The sequence below is a fragment of the Scyliorhinus canicula genome, chromosome 18, assembly GCF_902713615.1.
Source record: "Scyliorhinus canicula chromosome 18, sScyCan1.1, whole genome shotgun sequence".
NCBI lineage: Eukaryota > Metazoa > Chordata > Chondrichthyes > Carcharhiniformes > Scyliorhinidae > Scyliorhinus > Scyliorhinus canicula.
This window is the reverse complement of record NC_052163.1, coordinates 101,324,437-101,338,188: the sequence shown is the minus strand read 5'-3', so window position 1 is coordinate 101,338,188 and position 13,752 is coordinate 101,324,437. Positions and strand designations below refer to the sequence as shown.

Genomic DNA, 13,752 nt, shown 5'->3' with positions numbered 1-13,752 from the left:
ATGATTAAACAACACACAACTCATCAACATTTGTACAATTTCTCAAAAACAAGGCTTCTAATTTAATGTACTGGCATTAGCATATCAATATACCAACAGTAAGAAAGGAAGTATTTTCTTTACATAAATTCACTATCACAGAATGCAGTTGAGGCTAAAGCATTGTATGATTTTAAGAAGCAGTTTGATATAGCATTTGGGACGAAGTGCTTCAAAGGATATGGGGGGGGGGGATTAATCTATTGAGTTGGATAATTAACCAAAATCATAACGAATGGCGGAGCATGATCGGAGGGCTGAACGACCTCCTCCTGCTCCTATTTTCTTTGTTTCCAAGTAGGTTTTGAAAAATATACATAGGAAACGGAATTTAAGAAATCTGATCATTTGTGGGTTAACACCAGAAATAAAATGACCATGAACACTGCAGAATTATCAGAGAAAAAAACACATTGTAGCTCACCAATGCGTTTCAGGGAGAGAAAAAAATGTATCAGCACCCACCCCCCCCCCCCCCCCCCCCCCCCCCAACCCAAATTTAACTCTTCAATACACATCGTGGTCCCTCATCGTGGTCCCTCTGCTTAACCTACTGATACAAACAGCTCCGTTTTATACAGCAGCTAAGTTTCACCACATTAAGTCCCGTCTCTTCCAGCTCACTGCATCTCGTCTCAGTGGACTTCAGTGCGAGGTCCCTCAGCGATTCAAGGCGACCGTTACTGATTTAGCTTCCTTTTTGAGGCAAGCTACAACACAATGGAGGTGGACTGCTCCATCAAACAGTAATTATACAGAGCTTAAGTGCCAAGTTGAAGCTAATGGGGACCAAAGTTGAGTCAAAACGTGTTTGTAAATAGAGTTTAAATGATGTCATGCAATCCCATCCAATGGCTCAGCAAATAGATGCACTGAGCTCCAGAGGACAGTAATGGGGGCGGGGATCAATCATAACACATGCCCAGTGAGTTGATCTGGACCTCGGCAAATCCCTGACTGATGATATTTTAAAGGTGATGCTGTGCAATACAGATACAGGCAACTTTGTGGTACTGAGGTATCTGCAGAACTTGTTCCTCTGTTTTCCTCCTCCCCCAACCCCTTATTTTCTATTTTTACCACACTTCCTTGCAGCTCGTGATTTTTAATTCTGCCTCCTTCTTATTTCCAGTGCTTCTGGTCACCCGACTTCCCCCGCCACTCCAATGATTTTTGATGTTGTATACTTCCCTTGGCACCTCACACAAGCACCCATACTTTATCCATGATGTGGAGATGACGGTGTTGGACTGGGGTGAGCACAGTAAGGTGTCTTACAACACCAAGTTAAAGTCCAACATGTTTGTTTCAAACACTAGCTTTCGGAGCACTGCTCCTTCCTTAGGTGAATGACGAGGTATGTTCCAGAAACATATATACAGACAAATTCAAAGATGCCAGACAATGCTTAGAATGTGAGCATTTGCAGGTAATTAAATCTTTACAGATCCAAAGATAGGGATAACCCCAGGTTAAAGAGGTGTGAATTGTCTCAAGCTAGGACAGTTGGTAGAATTTCACAAGCCCAGGCCAGATGGTGGGGGATGAATGCAATGAGACATGAATCCCAGGCCCCGGTTGAGGCCGCACTCACATGTGCGGAACTTGGCTATAAGTTTCTGCTTGGCGATTCTGCGTTGTCGCGCGTCCTGAAGGCTGCCTTGGAGAACGCTTACCCGGAAATCAGAGGCTGAATGCCCTTGACTGCTGAAGTGTTCCCCAACTGGAAGGGAACATTCCTACCTGGTGATTGTCACGTGATGTCCGGTCATTCGTTGTCACAGCGAAGGATGTCCCGAAAGGATGTCCCAAAGCGTGATACATTGGCGAGGCTATGCAGACGCTGCGACAACGAATGAACGGACATTGCACGACAATCACCAGGCAGGAATGTTCCCTTCCAGTCGGGGAACACTTCAGCAGTCAAGGGCTTTCAGCCTCTGATCTCTGGGTAGGCGTTCTCCATGGACACGCGACAACGCAGAATCGCCGAGCAGAAACTTATAGCCAAGTTCCGCACACATGAGTGCGGCCTCAACTGGGACCTGGGATTCATGTCGCATTACATTCATCTCCCACCATCTGGCCTGGGCTTGCGAAATCCTACCAACTGTCCTGGCTTGAGACAATTCACACCTCTTTAACCTGGGGTTACCCCTATCTTTGGATCTGTAAAGATTTAATTACCTGCAAATGCTCGCATTCTAAGCATTGTCTGGCATCTTTGAATTTGTCTATATATATATATATATATATATATATATATACAAACCTCTTCATTCACCTGAGGAAGGAGCAGTGCTCCGAAAGCTAGTGCTTGAAACAAACATGTTGGATTTTACCCTGTTGTAAGACTTCTTACTATACTTTATCCAGGCATCTTGGCAGCAGGTGTTGGGCGCCATAGCAGCAAAATCCAATTCTGCCCTCACGTAACATCCACACTGAGCAGGGAATCACTGGAGAACTGAAATCCCGTCGGATTTTCCCTTTGCGCTCTGGTGAGTTACAGTTAACTGCAGTGATGCACTGCCAGCTCTACTCAGAGGGACCAAGTTAATAGAAACCACAAACCAAACCTGGGACCTGCTCGATCAGTATGCCTGCGTCACACCAGACTGGGCAGAGGTGCCAAGCTCTGGCCCACGCGCTAGTCACAGAATAAAACAAACACTGAATGGAAGGCAAAACTACAAAATGACTCTTCCTACCTACCCGCTCACTAGTTTGTTTGCAACGCGTCGCACCTTACACCTGTTCATTGTGCCTGAACTAGCAGAAACTGAGGTGGCGTCCTATTAGTGGAAGTTCACACTGATCAAATCAAAGCTGTCAGTAACAGCTTTTCTAAAGTGTCACACACACCGAGCCCAAACATTAAATCAGCAGTTCCCCCGCAACATACCCCAGAGCAGAAAACTCAAGGAAAATCCCCTACTCCAGAACAAAACAAACAAATCTACTCACCAAAAGATGCAGCAGTACCTTCGCACAAATCCAGGATTAAGTGACAAGGCGACCACACTGTCGGCTGCTGCCCGTATCCGAACTCACACCAAAGTGCCATTCACCCATCATCCGAGCTCTCAGATCTATATTGGCTCGAATTTAAAATTTTTGCGCTAGTATTCGAATCTCTCCCCAGTCACACCTCCAATTCTGGCCTGGAGAGGATTGATGAGGGTAGAGCAGTTGACTTTGCATATATGGATTTCAAAAAGGTGTTGATACAGTACCATATCAACATGAAAACCTACCGATGAAGCCTAAGGAATTAAAGGGGCAGTGCCTGCACGGATAAGCAACAGCTAGCATATTGGTGAACAACTGTTTTTAAGATGGGATAAACATAGGTGTCCCCAGGGATTAGTATTAGGACAAATGTTCTGTCTAAACTGCGTGGCCGCACAGCAATCCCACAGCTCCCGGGCAGTCCATGCATAAGATGGCCCTTCAAGCTACCATGAATGTGCACCCCGTGCAAAGAAATTTAAAGGGACCATGCACCTAAATCGCCTGCACACCACTTCAAATTAAAAAAAAGTGTAAATTGATTAGAACCACTTGTTCTTTTAATTTCTATTAATCACTTGGACCTGGGTAAACAGGGCATAGTTTCAAAAAAATGCAGGTGACACAAAACTTGGAAACGTACTGAACAATGAGAATAGCAAAAGACTTCAGGATGTAGCTAGTTTGGTGAACAAACACAAGGCAGACGAAACTTAATGCAGAGACGTAGAAAAATAAAAAAGAAAATCGCTTATTGTCACAAGTAGGCTTCAATTAAGTTACTGTGAAAAGCCCCTAGTCGCCACATTCCAGCGCCTGTTCGGGGAGGCCGGTACGGGAATTGAACCCATGCTACTGCCTTGTTCTGCTTTACAAGCCAGCTATTTAGCCCAGTGTGCTAAAGCAAACCATTCACAAGTGCACAATTTTATAATCTGGCAAGAAAACAATCAGGAATATAATATAAATAGGTTAACTAATTTATAACGTGGGGGGTTAACCTATACAAATCTTTGAAGATGATCAGACATGGGTTGAGAATATGGGGGAATCTTTGGTTTTATAAATAGAGGGGTGGAGTATAAAAGCAAGGACATTACACGGAACCTTAATGGAACTGTGGTTAGGCCCCACCTGGTATGTTGAGACCAATTCTAGATCTCGCACTTTACTGAGGAGATTAAGGCCTTGAAGAGATTTAGTAGAATGGTACCAGGGATGAGGGACGTCAGTTATGTGAAGAACCTGGAGACACAGGAAATTCGACACAAGAGGTGCCGTCTGATATGGGGAGAAACTGTTTCCAGGAGCAGAGGGATAGTGCCCGGAGGAGATAGATTTAAGGTGATTGGCAGAAGAGCAACAGGTGACACATGGAAAAATGTGGTGGAAGAGTACAGAAGATTGAACAGTAACCCTCAAAGGAAAATCAGATAAATACTGAAGGGCAAATAATTTGCACAACTGAGAAAAGAGAAGGAAATGAGGTGAACTGAATAGCTCTTCCCAGTAGCCAGTATAAACACAATGGGCCAAATGGCCCCCATTCTGAGCTTTATTATTCGATGATTCTATCTGATTTCATCACTCTACCATAGGCAGTCATGTCTTCAGCTGCCTCAGCCCCAAAGCTCTTGGAGTTCCTCACAAAACAACTCCATCCCTCTCTCCTCCTCTTAGTCACTTCTTAAAACCTCCCGCATCGAACAAGCAAGTTTATTTTACGGGGTCTATTACAAATTTCAGTTCTGCCCGAGATGCTCTCTCTAGTATCTGTCACCGATCTCCTCACGATGAGGAGGTTCCATTCGCTACAGCAGTGGAACAACTAAAGTAAAATACCGCGGATGCTGGAAATCTGAAATAATAAAACAAAAAAAATGCTGGAGACACTCAGCAGATCAAGCAGCGTCTGTGGTGAGAAACAGAGCTAGCATTTCATCAGAACTGGGGTACGGTAGTGTAACACAGGCAATGTAACAGTGACACTCCCCAGGTATATGAACTTGATATTGTGACCCCCAACATGTGCATTTCTTCAATCTTCCACAAAAAGTGAGCTGATTAATCAGTGAGGCGATTTTACAACAATTTGTATACAATTTGTAATATGGGAAAAATGTCCCAAGGTGCTTCACACAAGCATAATCAATCAAATGTTAACACCTAGCTTAAGAAGGAGATATTAGAAGAAAGGTCGCTCGATGAAGTAGGATTCAAGCCAGGACTTAATGGCGGAGATGTTTAGGACGGGAATTGCAGAGCCCCTGGTCTCCGACGCAGGCAAAGCAAGTAGAAGATATACAAGGCCTGAGTTGGAGAGATATAGTTCTTGGAAGTAAAAGGGGTGGTTAAAGTCACAGAGGTGAAGTCATGAGGAGATTTGAATACAAGGATGAGGGGTTTAAGTGAGGCTTCAGCAGAGAAGGAGTCATTGGAGGTCAGTGAACCCACACACACATTAAATGACTGCAGTAAATCTCAGCATAGTTTACCTTGACATTCATCGCTCCTACTCATTAAAAAATAATACAAGAATTTCCCATAAAGTTAGTGGTCCAAGTTACACTTTTCTCATCATCACTGAATCAGACGAGGTTTATTCTGGGGCCTCTCAGCAAATCTCACCAACTGACCTTGTACACGTGCTTCACTCCTTTGTTGCTTCTGAGACCAGGAATTTGAGGGCTACTCAGATGTTAAGCATTCAGAAGCAACAAAACAAATATTCAAGGTCATCCCACTTCATCGCTGTCTGAATTATCCAGCTCCCATCCGACTGGGTGGAGCGCCAGACATGTGAATGCAGGTATTTAGCGTCACCCCACATCTTGTGCAAAGGCCCAAAGGAACTTTCTGAAACAAGTCAACAATCCTCCGCACTGTCCAACCTAGACCATCATTAACAGTCAGAATGGCTGGCCCATCCGACTTGACGACACAATTCTCACCCTCTCCAACAGCACACACCATCCCCACCCCCACAATAAAGCTCCAAACCCATACTCACTTTAGCTTAAATACCATCTTTAATATAAACTATTACCCAAATTCTTCTGTAGCAAAATTATTATTATTATTTTTTTAATCAGAAAATGCTACAACGGTCTAACCAATTAAGTTTTTTAGCAATCTTATAAACATCCATACACAGCGGTAGAACTCGTGTCGAAACCTTTCATTCAAAGGGCTGAAAATAGCGAAAGGCAGCAGGGAGAGAAGAGATTCTTAAACATTTGTATCAGAATTATACAAATTTCCTAACCCCAAAATCTTCTCAAGAACTTCCCTGGTATAGTTCCTGAAGAACCAAATGAACATAATTAAAGCTACAGCTTTAAAACACACTCAAGCTTAAGAAAGCAGCACAAAAATTCAAAATAACCCTACCAAATGGGGTCTACGGTGAAGTTTGCGAACTATAAATAAAACATTGCTTGTGCAGGTAGTTCAGTCTTTATGAACATATTTCCCGAAAACTCATTATTCCATAAGGAAAATGTTAAATCTTTACCTGGCTGTAATGCTAATCTGTTTATCCAATGCTAAATGTATCCTTTATTTTTAGAAGCTAATGCCATCCATATATTACCAATCTTGAGAAATTTACTTTACAAAATTGCCTGTGCATCTTACATATTTACAGCACAGTGTGATCGAGCTAAAATACAAAATGGTTTGCAGCATTTAAAGACAGACTTGCATTTATATAGTGCTTTCCACAACCACAGAACATCCCAAAGGCTAATGATGCACATTTAAAGTACAGTTACTGCTGCAATGCAGAGAAACGCAGCAACAGACATACACACAGCAAGGTTCCACATGCAGCAATGAGATAAATAACAAGATCAAGGTGCGTCACAGTGGTTAGCACTACTGCCTCACAGCACCTAGCACAGCTGCCTCACAGCATCAGGGACCCGGTTCAAACCCAGCCTTGGGTGAATGTCTGTGTGGAGTTTCATCTTCTCCCAGTGTCTGCATGGGTTTCCTCCGGGTGCTCTAGTTTCCTCCCACAGACCAAAGAAGTGCAGGTTAGGTGGATTGGCCATGATCAATGCGCAGGGTTGCAGGGGAGTGGTTCTGGATAGTGTTCTTTCGGAGGGTCAGTGCAGACTTGATGGATCAAATGACCTCCTTTTGCACTGTTGGGATTCTATAGATCATCTGTTTTAATGTTGGTTGATGAATAAATATTGCCTGGGAGAACTCCTTTGTTGTTCTTCAACTAGGGATCTTGTACAACTGCTCAAGGGGGCAAATGTGGCGTCAGTTGATCTGGAATGTGGTTTCTCTAACAGAGCACCACTTCCTCAACAGTGCAACAGAGTGTCACCTTGTTGTGTGCACGCTCAGGGATCTAGAGTGGGGCGTCAACCATTCTATCTCAAGAAGCAAAACTACCATTACTGAACCACAGCTGCTAAATTTGATACAAAAGATTTCCTGACCTGATACCCAATTAACCTCTCCAAGCCAAGGAGTGAGGGAGGGGTTTACATCAATCAGGGCTCCCACTACGTCACCGAGAAGTACATGTGCGAACTTTGGGTGACCATGGGATCAGGCTGAGCCACCCAATTGCCAACAGTCACTGTCCTTGTTCAAACATTAAGAATCACTATTTGATGAGGTACCTCAAGGTTCCCACCACTTGCAAATCCAAATCTTAGCGTAAATCGCCACCTTCAAGAAAGGGCAAGAAAAGAAAACCAAACAAAATCTAAAACTCTTGTTAAATTCGGGCAGAATTCTAGTTGAAAGTAGTCAGAGAAAAAAAATAAAATTAGCCATATTTCAAGTTCAATATCAAAGACAACACTGATGTAAAAACCATGTAGTTGTTAGTGCAAGCATTCATAAACAAAATTGACTGGATAAAAGGACAGATTCATAAGATAGTTACAGTCAACTTTACCAATTAAAATATGCTGCAGATCACACCACTGTTCAGAAAATATTCTATTTGTCATAACCGGGGCTCTTTCAGGCTCTGAAAAATGATGTATTTAAACCAGGAGAATCGGAAGAACTGCTTGGCAATGTCCTGTGAGTAATTAGCTTTTTTTTGTTGCAAATATTTTAATAGGACAGTTCTGCAAATGAGATGGAAAACTATACACCTTTGATGTAAATTCAAATATGCGTTGCCATGTAAAATTAGTATCAGCAACTGCTGATTTGTTTGCACAGCACTGGAAAGAATTTAAAATGTCACAGTAATCCATTCACCAGCAGCCACTGTTGTTAGTCATTGCGCTATATTGCAAATATGAAAATCATTTTAAAGAGGGCTGGTTCACAAGTTGAAATCAAACAGTACCCAATGTGCCATTAGCCAGGTAATAGTGGTATATTTACAAGTAGAATATTCTTTAAACAACTACCAAGTTGTTTTTTTCATAATTGTTCAGAAGGAACACATATTTTGTGGATTCCCGAACTGTCAACTTGTTAAACACCAATTCAGAGGGTCCAATCAAACTTTAATCTTAAACGTCTTTAGTTATGTACAAACACTAAGAAATCTTATATCTATCCACAACGTGCTCACATATTTAATACATGCTTCAAGATGTGACTACTAGGCTTCAATTCTGGTTACTAATAATTTCAGCATCCTAATGGCTAAACTGGATTGCTACTACGCAACTTGCTTGAACATCTTGACAAAGATCCTTTTTTAAATGTTAACTGCCATTTTATTGCTGCATGACTCCTTACACAAAATCCCTGCTTCAAATTCTTCTGCTAAAGACCAACCACACATCTTTATCTTTATTCTCAACAGAGGCAGAAGCCTTAAAAAACAACTCTTCCCTTCTTAAAAGCCACAACCAGCAAAAATACATAGAATCTAATTCAGGGGCTCCAGAGATTACAGTCGGCCTTCCAGAAAGATGTACAGGAGTTAGCCTTTTCCAATCAGGTACCTGTCAACTAAACCCCTCACAGAGATTTTGTATATAGACTGCACCTCCCCCCTCCCTCAATGGTTTGGATCAGGGGGTGGTCAGCATTGGCTTTAATGCATTAGGTGCTCCTTCTGCACACAGGGTAATCGAGGATGAATTGGAGACATTCCATCAGTCAGCAGCCTGCACTCACTCTCCTCACACTCGCCCCAGAGGCCTGAGGGATCTGCAGCTTAAAAATGCATGTGGGACAGCGGGAGTGGGCGAGCCTGCAGCCGCCTCGGCGGTGACTCTACCTGATTGTCCATGGCGTCGCCCTCGGCCTCGGCTTAACCCTCCCCCCCACACCGGCGCCGGTGCCTCTCCCTTGGCCGCCTGGCCCCCCTCCCCGTCCCCGGCTCACACTCGCATTGTATCCCAGGCCGAGCCCGGAGCGGAAGCAGCGCCGACTTGTTACATTGACACTCGGCAACGTTCCAAAACAGAACGTCGCCGCGGCCAATCACGGGACGTTGGATCCGTGGGCGGGGCCGGGCGGCCGGGTCCCGACCAATCAGCACCGGGTGGAGGCGGGACTTCCCGCCGCCGCGCGCCCGCCTCCCCCTCGCGACGATGATTGACAGGCGGCGCCGGCCAATGGACGGGCTGGGCTGGAGCGGCTCGGCGGCTTGGCCAATGGGTGGCGGCCGGAGGGAAGGAGGGGATGGGCTCGATGGCCCGCCTCCTGCGCCCGCCGCGGATTGGCTGCTCTCTTCACGCGGAAGTGTGGATTGGGGAGTGCTGGGAATGTGCAGTTTCAGGCTCCCCATTCTCTGTGTGGGTGGAGCTGGCCCAGAGTCACTGGCAGGATCCCGGGAGGGGGCGGTGTCAAGTTGGGGTTAGTAAACACCCTCAGGCAACATAACGTTTGGCTCAAGGTGATGGATTGATTGATATTTATTGTCACATGTACCAAAGTACAGGGGAAAGTATTTTTCTACAGCCGAGAGAATGTACACAGTATGTACGCAGTAGACAAAAAAAAATCAACAAATAGTGATTGGTTACAGTGCAGAACAATCCAAACAAGGGCAACATAGGGCGTTGTGAATAGTGTTCTTACAGGGAACATATCAGTCCAAGGGAGAGTCGTTGAGGAGTCTGATAGCTGTGGGGAAGAAGCTGTTCCTATGTCTGGATGTGCGGGTCTGCAGACGTCTGTATCTTCTACCTGATGGCAGCGGGAGGTGTATACAGAATCAATGGGAGGATTGCAAGCTTGTGTGATGCGTTGGGCTGAGTTCACCACACTGCAGTTTCTTGCGATCTTGGGCCAAGCAGTTGCCATACCAGGCTGTAATGCAGCCGGATAGGATGCTCTCTATGGCACATCTGTAGAAGGTTGTGAGAGTCGATGCAGACATGGCGAAGTTCCAGGGGTGAGTGTTGTGTTATGTAATTTGGAATAACACAAGCTGCCACTTGATGCAGTTTTGAGTAAAAGATGCTCCAGACATTGAAGTGAGTTCAATGTGTTTTATTGACCTGTTAGCACACTTCTCAATGAGTTTGACTCTCTGCTAATCTAAATGTAGTAACTCAGTCTAACTGAACCAGCCTTGCTCTAAGCCACGTGCTGGGGTGTGATGCTGAGGATACACCCTGTCTCACTCGGGAGATGTTGGTCTGTGGAAAAGAGGTGGGGTGTGAGTGCCTCATCCATTTTATAGTGAGATACCACCCTGAGTTTTCTGACTGCTCATTGGTCGTGTCCTATGTATTAATTAGCTGCATGTTTGCATATCATGACAGTGAGCAACCTTAGACCAGGGTGTAGGGGAAATGTCCAGAGAAAAAAAAATAACTGGGGGCAAAAATAGTTAAATGGTCACATGAAGGTTAATTAAAAAGACAACATGGATTTCTTAAGGGGAAATCATGTTCAGCTAACGCGCTGAAGCGGCAAGAGAGACAGGGTAATGCTGTTGGTGTGGTGTACATGGACTTCCAAAAGACATTTGATACTGTGCCACGCAACAGACTTGTGAGCAAAGTTATCGATTAAACAGACAGCCGCAACATGGGTATGGAGTTGGCAGAGCGACAGGAAACAAAAGTAATGGTCAATGGGCGTTTTTCGTGCTGGCAGTAGGTTTGCAGTGCAGTTCCCCCGGAGTTCGTGTCTGGAGCTTGCTTTACCTTTTTTATGAATTCAGAATAGCCAATTCATTTTTTTTTTCCAATTAAGGGGCAATTTAGCGTGGCCAATCCACCTACCCTGCACATCTTTGGTGTGGGGGTGAGACCCACGCAGACATTGGGTGAATGTGAAAACTCCACACAGACAGTCGCTTTTCCTGATGTACACTAATGACCTAGACCATGTTGCACAGGGAACAAAACTGGGAAGCATTGTGAACTGTGAGGAAGATCGGGTTGACCTTCAAAAGAACATAGACAAGGTGGTAAAATGGGTGGACAAGTGGCCGACGAAATTCAATGCAGAGAAATATGAAGTGATTAATTTTGGTCGGAAGGACATGGGGAGACGATATAAAATAAAGAGGTGCAGGAGCAGAGGGACCTGAGTGTATATGTGCTAAAAATCATTGAAAGTAGCAGACAGGTTGAAAGAATAGTTAATAAAACATACAATATCTTGGGCTTTATTAATTGGGGTATAGAGTGTAAGGACAAGGGTGGCATGTTGAATCTGTATAAATCAAGGGCGGCAATGGTTAGCACTGTTGCCTACGCGCTGAGGACCTGGGTTCGATCCTGGCCCTGGGTTACTGTATGTGTGGAGTTTGCACATTCTCCCATGTCTGCATGGGTTTCACCCCCACAACCCAAAGATGTGCAGGTTAGGTGGATTGGCTACACTAAATTGCCCCACTAAATTCTTCTAAATTCTAGAGAGTATTGTCCTAAACTGCTCAATCTCTCGTCATAAGACAAACCCCTCATCTGTGGAATCAATCTAGTGAACCTCCCCTGAACTGTCTCCAATGCCATTACATCTTTCCAGAAATAAGGGGACCAAAACTGTCCACAATACTCCAGGTGCGATCTAACCAATGCCTTACACTTCCTATCCTTTATACTCTATTCCGTTTGCTCTAAATGCCAACATTCCATTCACTTTCATTATTATGCTCCACCTGCATGCTAATTTTCTGTGACTCATGCACGAGGACACCCAGATCCCTCTGCACTGGAGCACCCTGAAGTCTCTCCCCATTTAGATAATAAGTTGCCATTCAGATTTTCGAATCAAAGTGGATGACCTCACACTTATCCACGTTAACTCCATTTGTCACATTTTGGCCCAATCACCTAACCTATCTATTTCCATTTATAAGGTTCTTATTTCCGAATTGCAACTTACTGTCCCATCTATTTTAGTGCCATTTGCAAATTTGACCGTAGAATCTTCTATCCCTGTATCCATGTCTTTAATATAGATTGTAAATAGTTGGAGCCTAAGGATCAAATCCTGTGGCACCCCACAAGTTACATCTTGCAGTCCAGGAAAAGTCTATTTATCCCAACTCTCTTCTGTCTGTTAACCAGCCATCTATCCAAGCTAATAAATTAGCCCAACCATGTGTGATCTAACCTTGTATATTAACCTTCTGTGTTGCACCTTGTCAAATGCCTTCTGGAAGTCCTGAGATACTACATCTACAGGATCCCCATTATCCATTTGGCTTGTTCCATCTTCAAAGAACTCTGGCAAATTAGTCAAACATGGGGGCGATTCTCTACTATAGGGCCCAAGTGTTCGCGCCGTCCCGATGGCACAAACACGGCCCGGTTACATACGATTCTGGCCCCCACAGAGGCCCCGATCATGGGCCAGACCCCATCGGAGGCCCCCCCCCCCCCCCGGTGAAGGAGCCCCCCTCTTCCCCCCCACCCTCACAGGCTGCTGCACCCCGACTCTTCCCGCAGAGTTCCCGCCGGCAGTGACCAGGGGTGCACGGTGACGGCGGGACTCTGTCGTATCGGGCCGGAGAATCGGTGGCCCCGCCAATTCCAGCAGCCTGCGGCCAGTGCCGCGCCAAACCCGCCGGCGCAAATGCCACCGATTCTCCGCACCTCGGAGAATCACGCGCCGACGTTGGGGCTTCGGGGAGTCGTGGCGCGGTTGCAGCGATACTCCGGCCTGACGGGGCTCGGAGCATCGCCCCCATGATTTATCCTTCATAAAACCATGCTGACTCTGATGGATTGCGTTTTCACTTTCAAAATGTCCTGATATTCCTTCCTTAATAATGGATTCCAAGTTGGGCAAGGTAATAGAGGCGGGGTTGTGGGTGGATGCCCTGAGTAGAGTTAATGCATCCTTGTCGTGTGCCAGACTTAGCCTGATACAATTCAAGATCGTCTGCCGGGCGCAAATGAAGACCCGGGTGTCCAGGGGGCGAGAGAGGCTGATCTGTTTGCCTCCCTGGTAGCCCAGAGACAGATCTTATTGGCGTGGAGGCACTCGGAACCCCCCAAAATCGGGGTTATGGGTCAGTGACATGGCCGGGTTTCTCAGGCTTGAGAAGATTAAGTAGCCTTGTGTAATGAACTCCAATTGGCTTTATTGGTTGGTCAATTGGAGTATTAGCTCCCTCAATGATAGCTCATTGAGGAGGCCCATATAATCACCTGTGTAGACTTTGTGAGCCAGTCTTAAGTTGACTGGGCTGCTAGCAGCACTGTTTGTAGCTGCTCCTGTAATATCATTATTGTAAATAAATATTGGTGTGGTGACGGAACTCCTGCCTCCCGTGGATTACTACAGTGGCGACGA

General features: G+C 45.1%; 1 protein-coding gene and 1 long non-coding RNA gene across 4 annotated transcripts in view; one reads left to right on the top strand and one right to left on the bottom strand.

Annotated features, from left to right (window-relative positions):
• Nucleotides 1-9,387, bottom strand: part of mllt1a (MLLT1 super elongation complex subunit a) — a 116,510-nt gene extending 107,123 nt beyond the window's left edge. For 2 of the 3 annotated variants that reach the window (XR_005458076.1, XM_038778234.1), the window contains exon 1: nt 9,266-9,387. Coding sequence is in view for 1 of the 3 variants with exons in the window: in XM_038778234.1 (XP_038634162.1) it covers nt 9,266-9,277 (12 nt within the window). In the remaining 2 variants the exon portion in view is untranslated. Of the gene's footprint in view, nt 1-3,006; nt 3,389-9,265 lie in introns of those variants that run through there. The other variant, XM_038778235.1, reaches the window with a different exon arrangement.
• Nucleotides 9,388-9,758: 371 nt separating this feature from the next.
• The window catches only part of LOC119953693, a 67,233-nt gene continuing 63,239 nt past the window's right edge, over nt 9,759-13,752 (top strand). The window contains exon 1 of the long non-coding RNA XR_005458078.1: nt 9,759-9,886. This is a non-coding gene — a long non-coding RNA (uncharacterized LOC119953693). The remainder of the gene's footprint in view (nt 9,887-13,752) is intronic.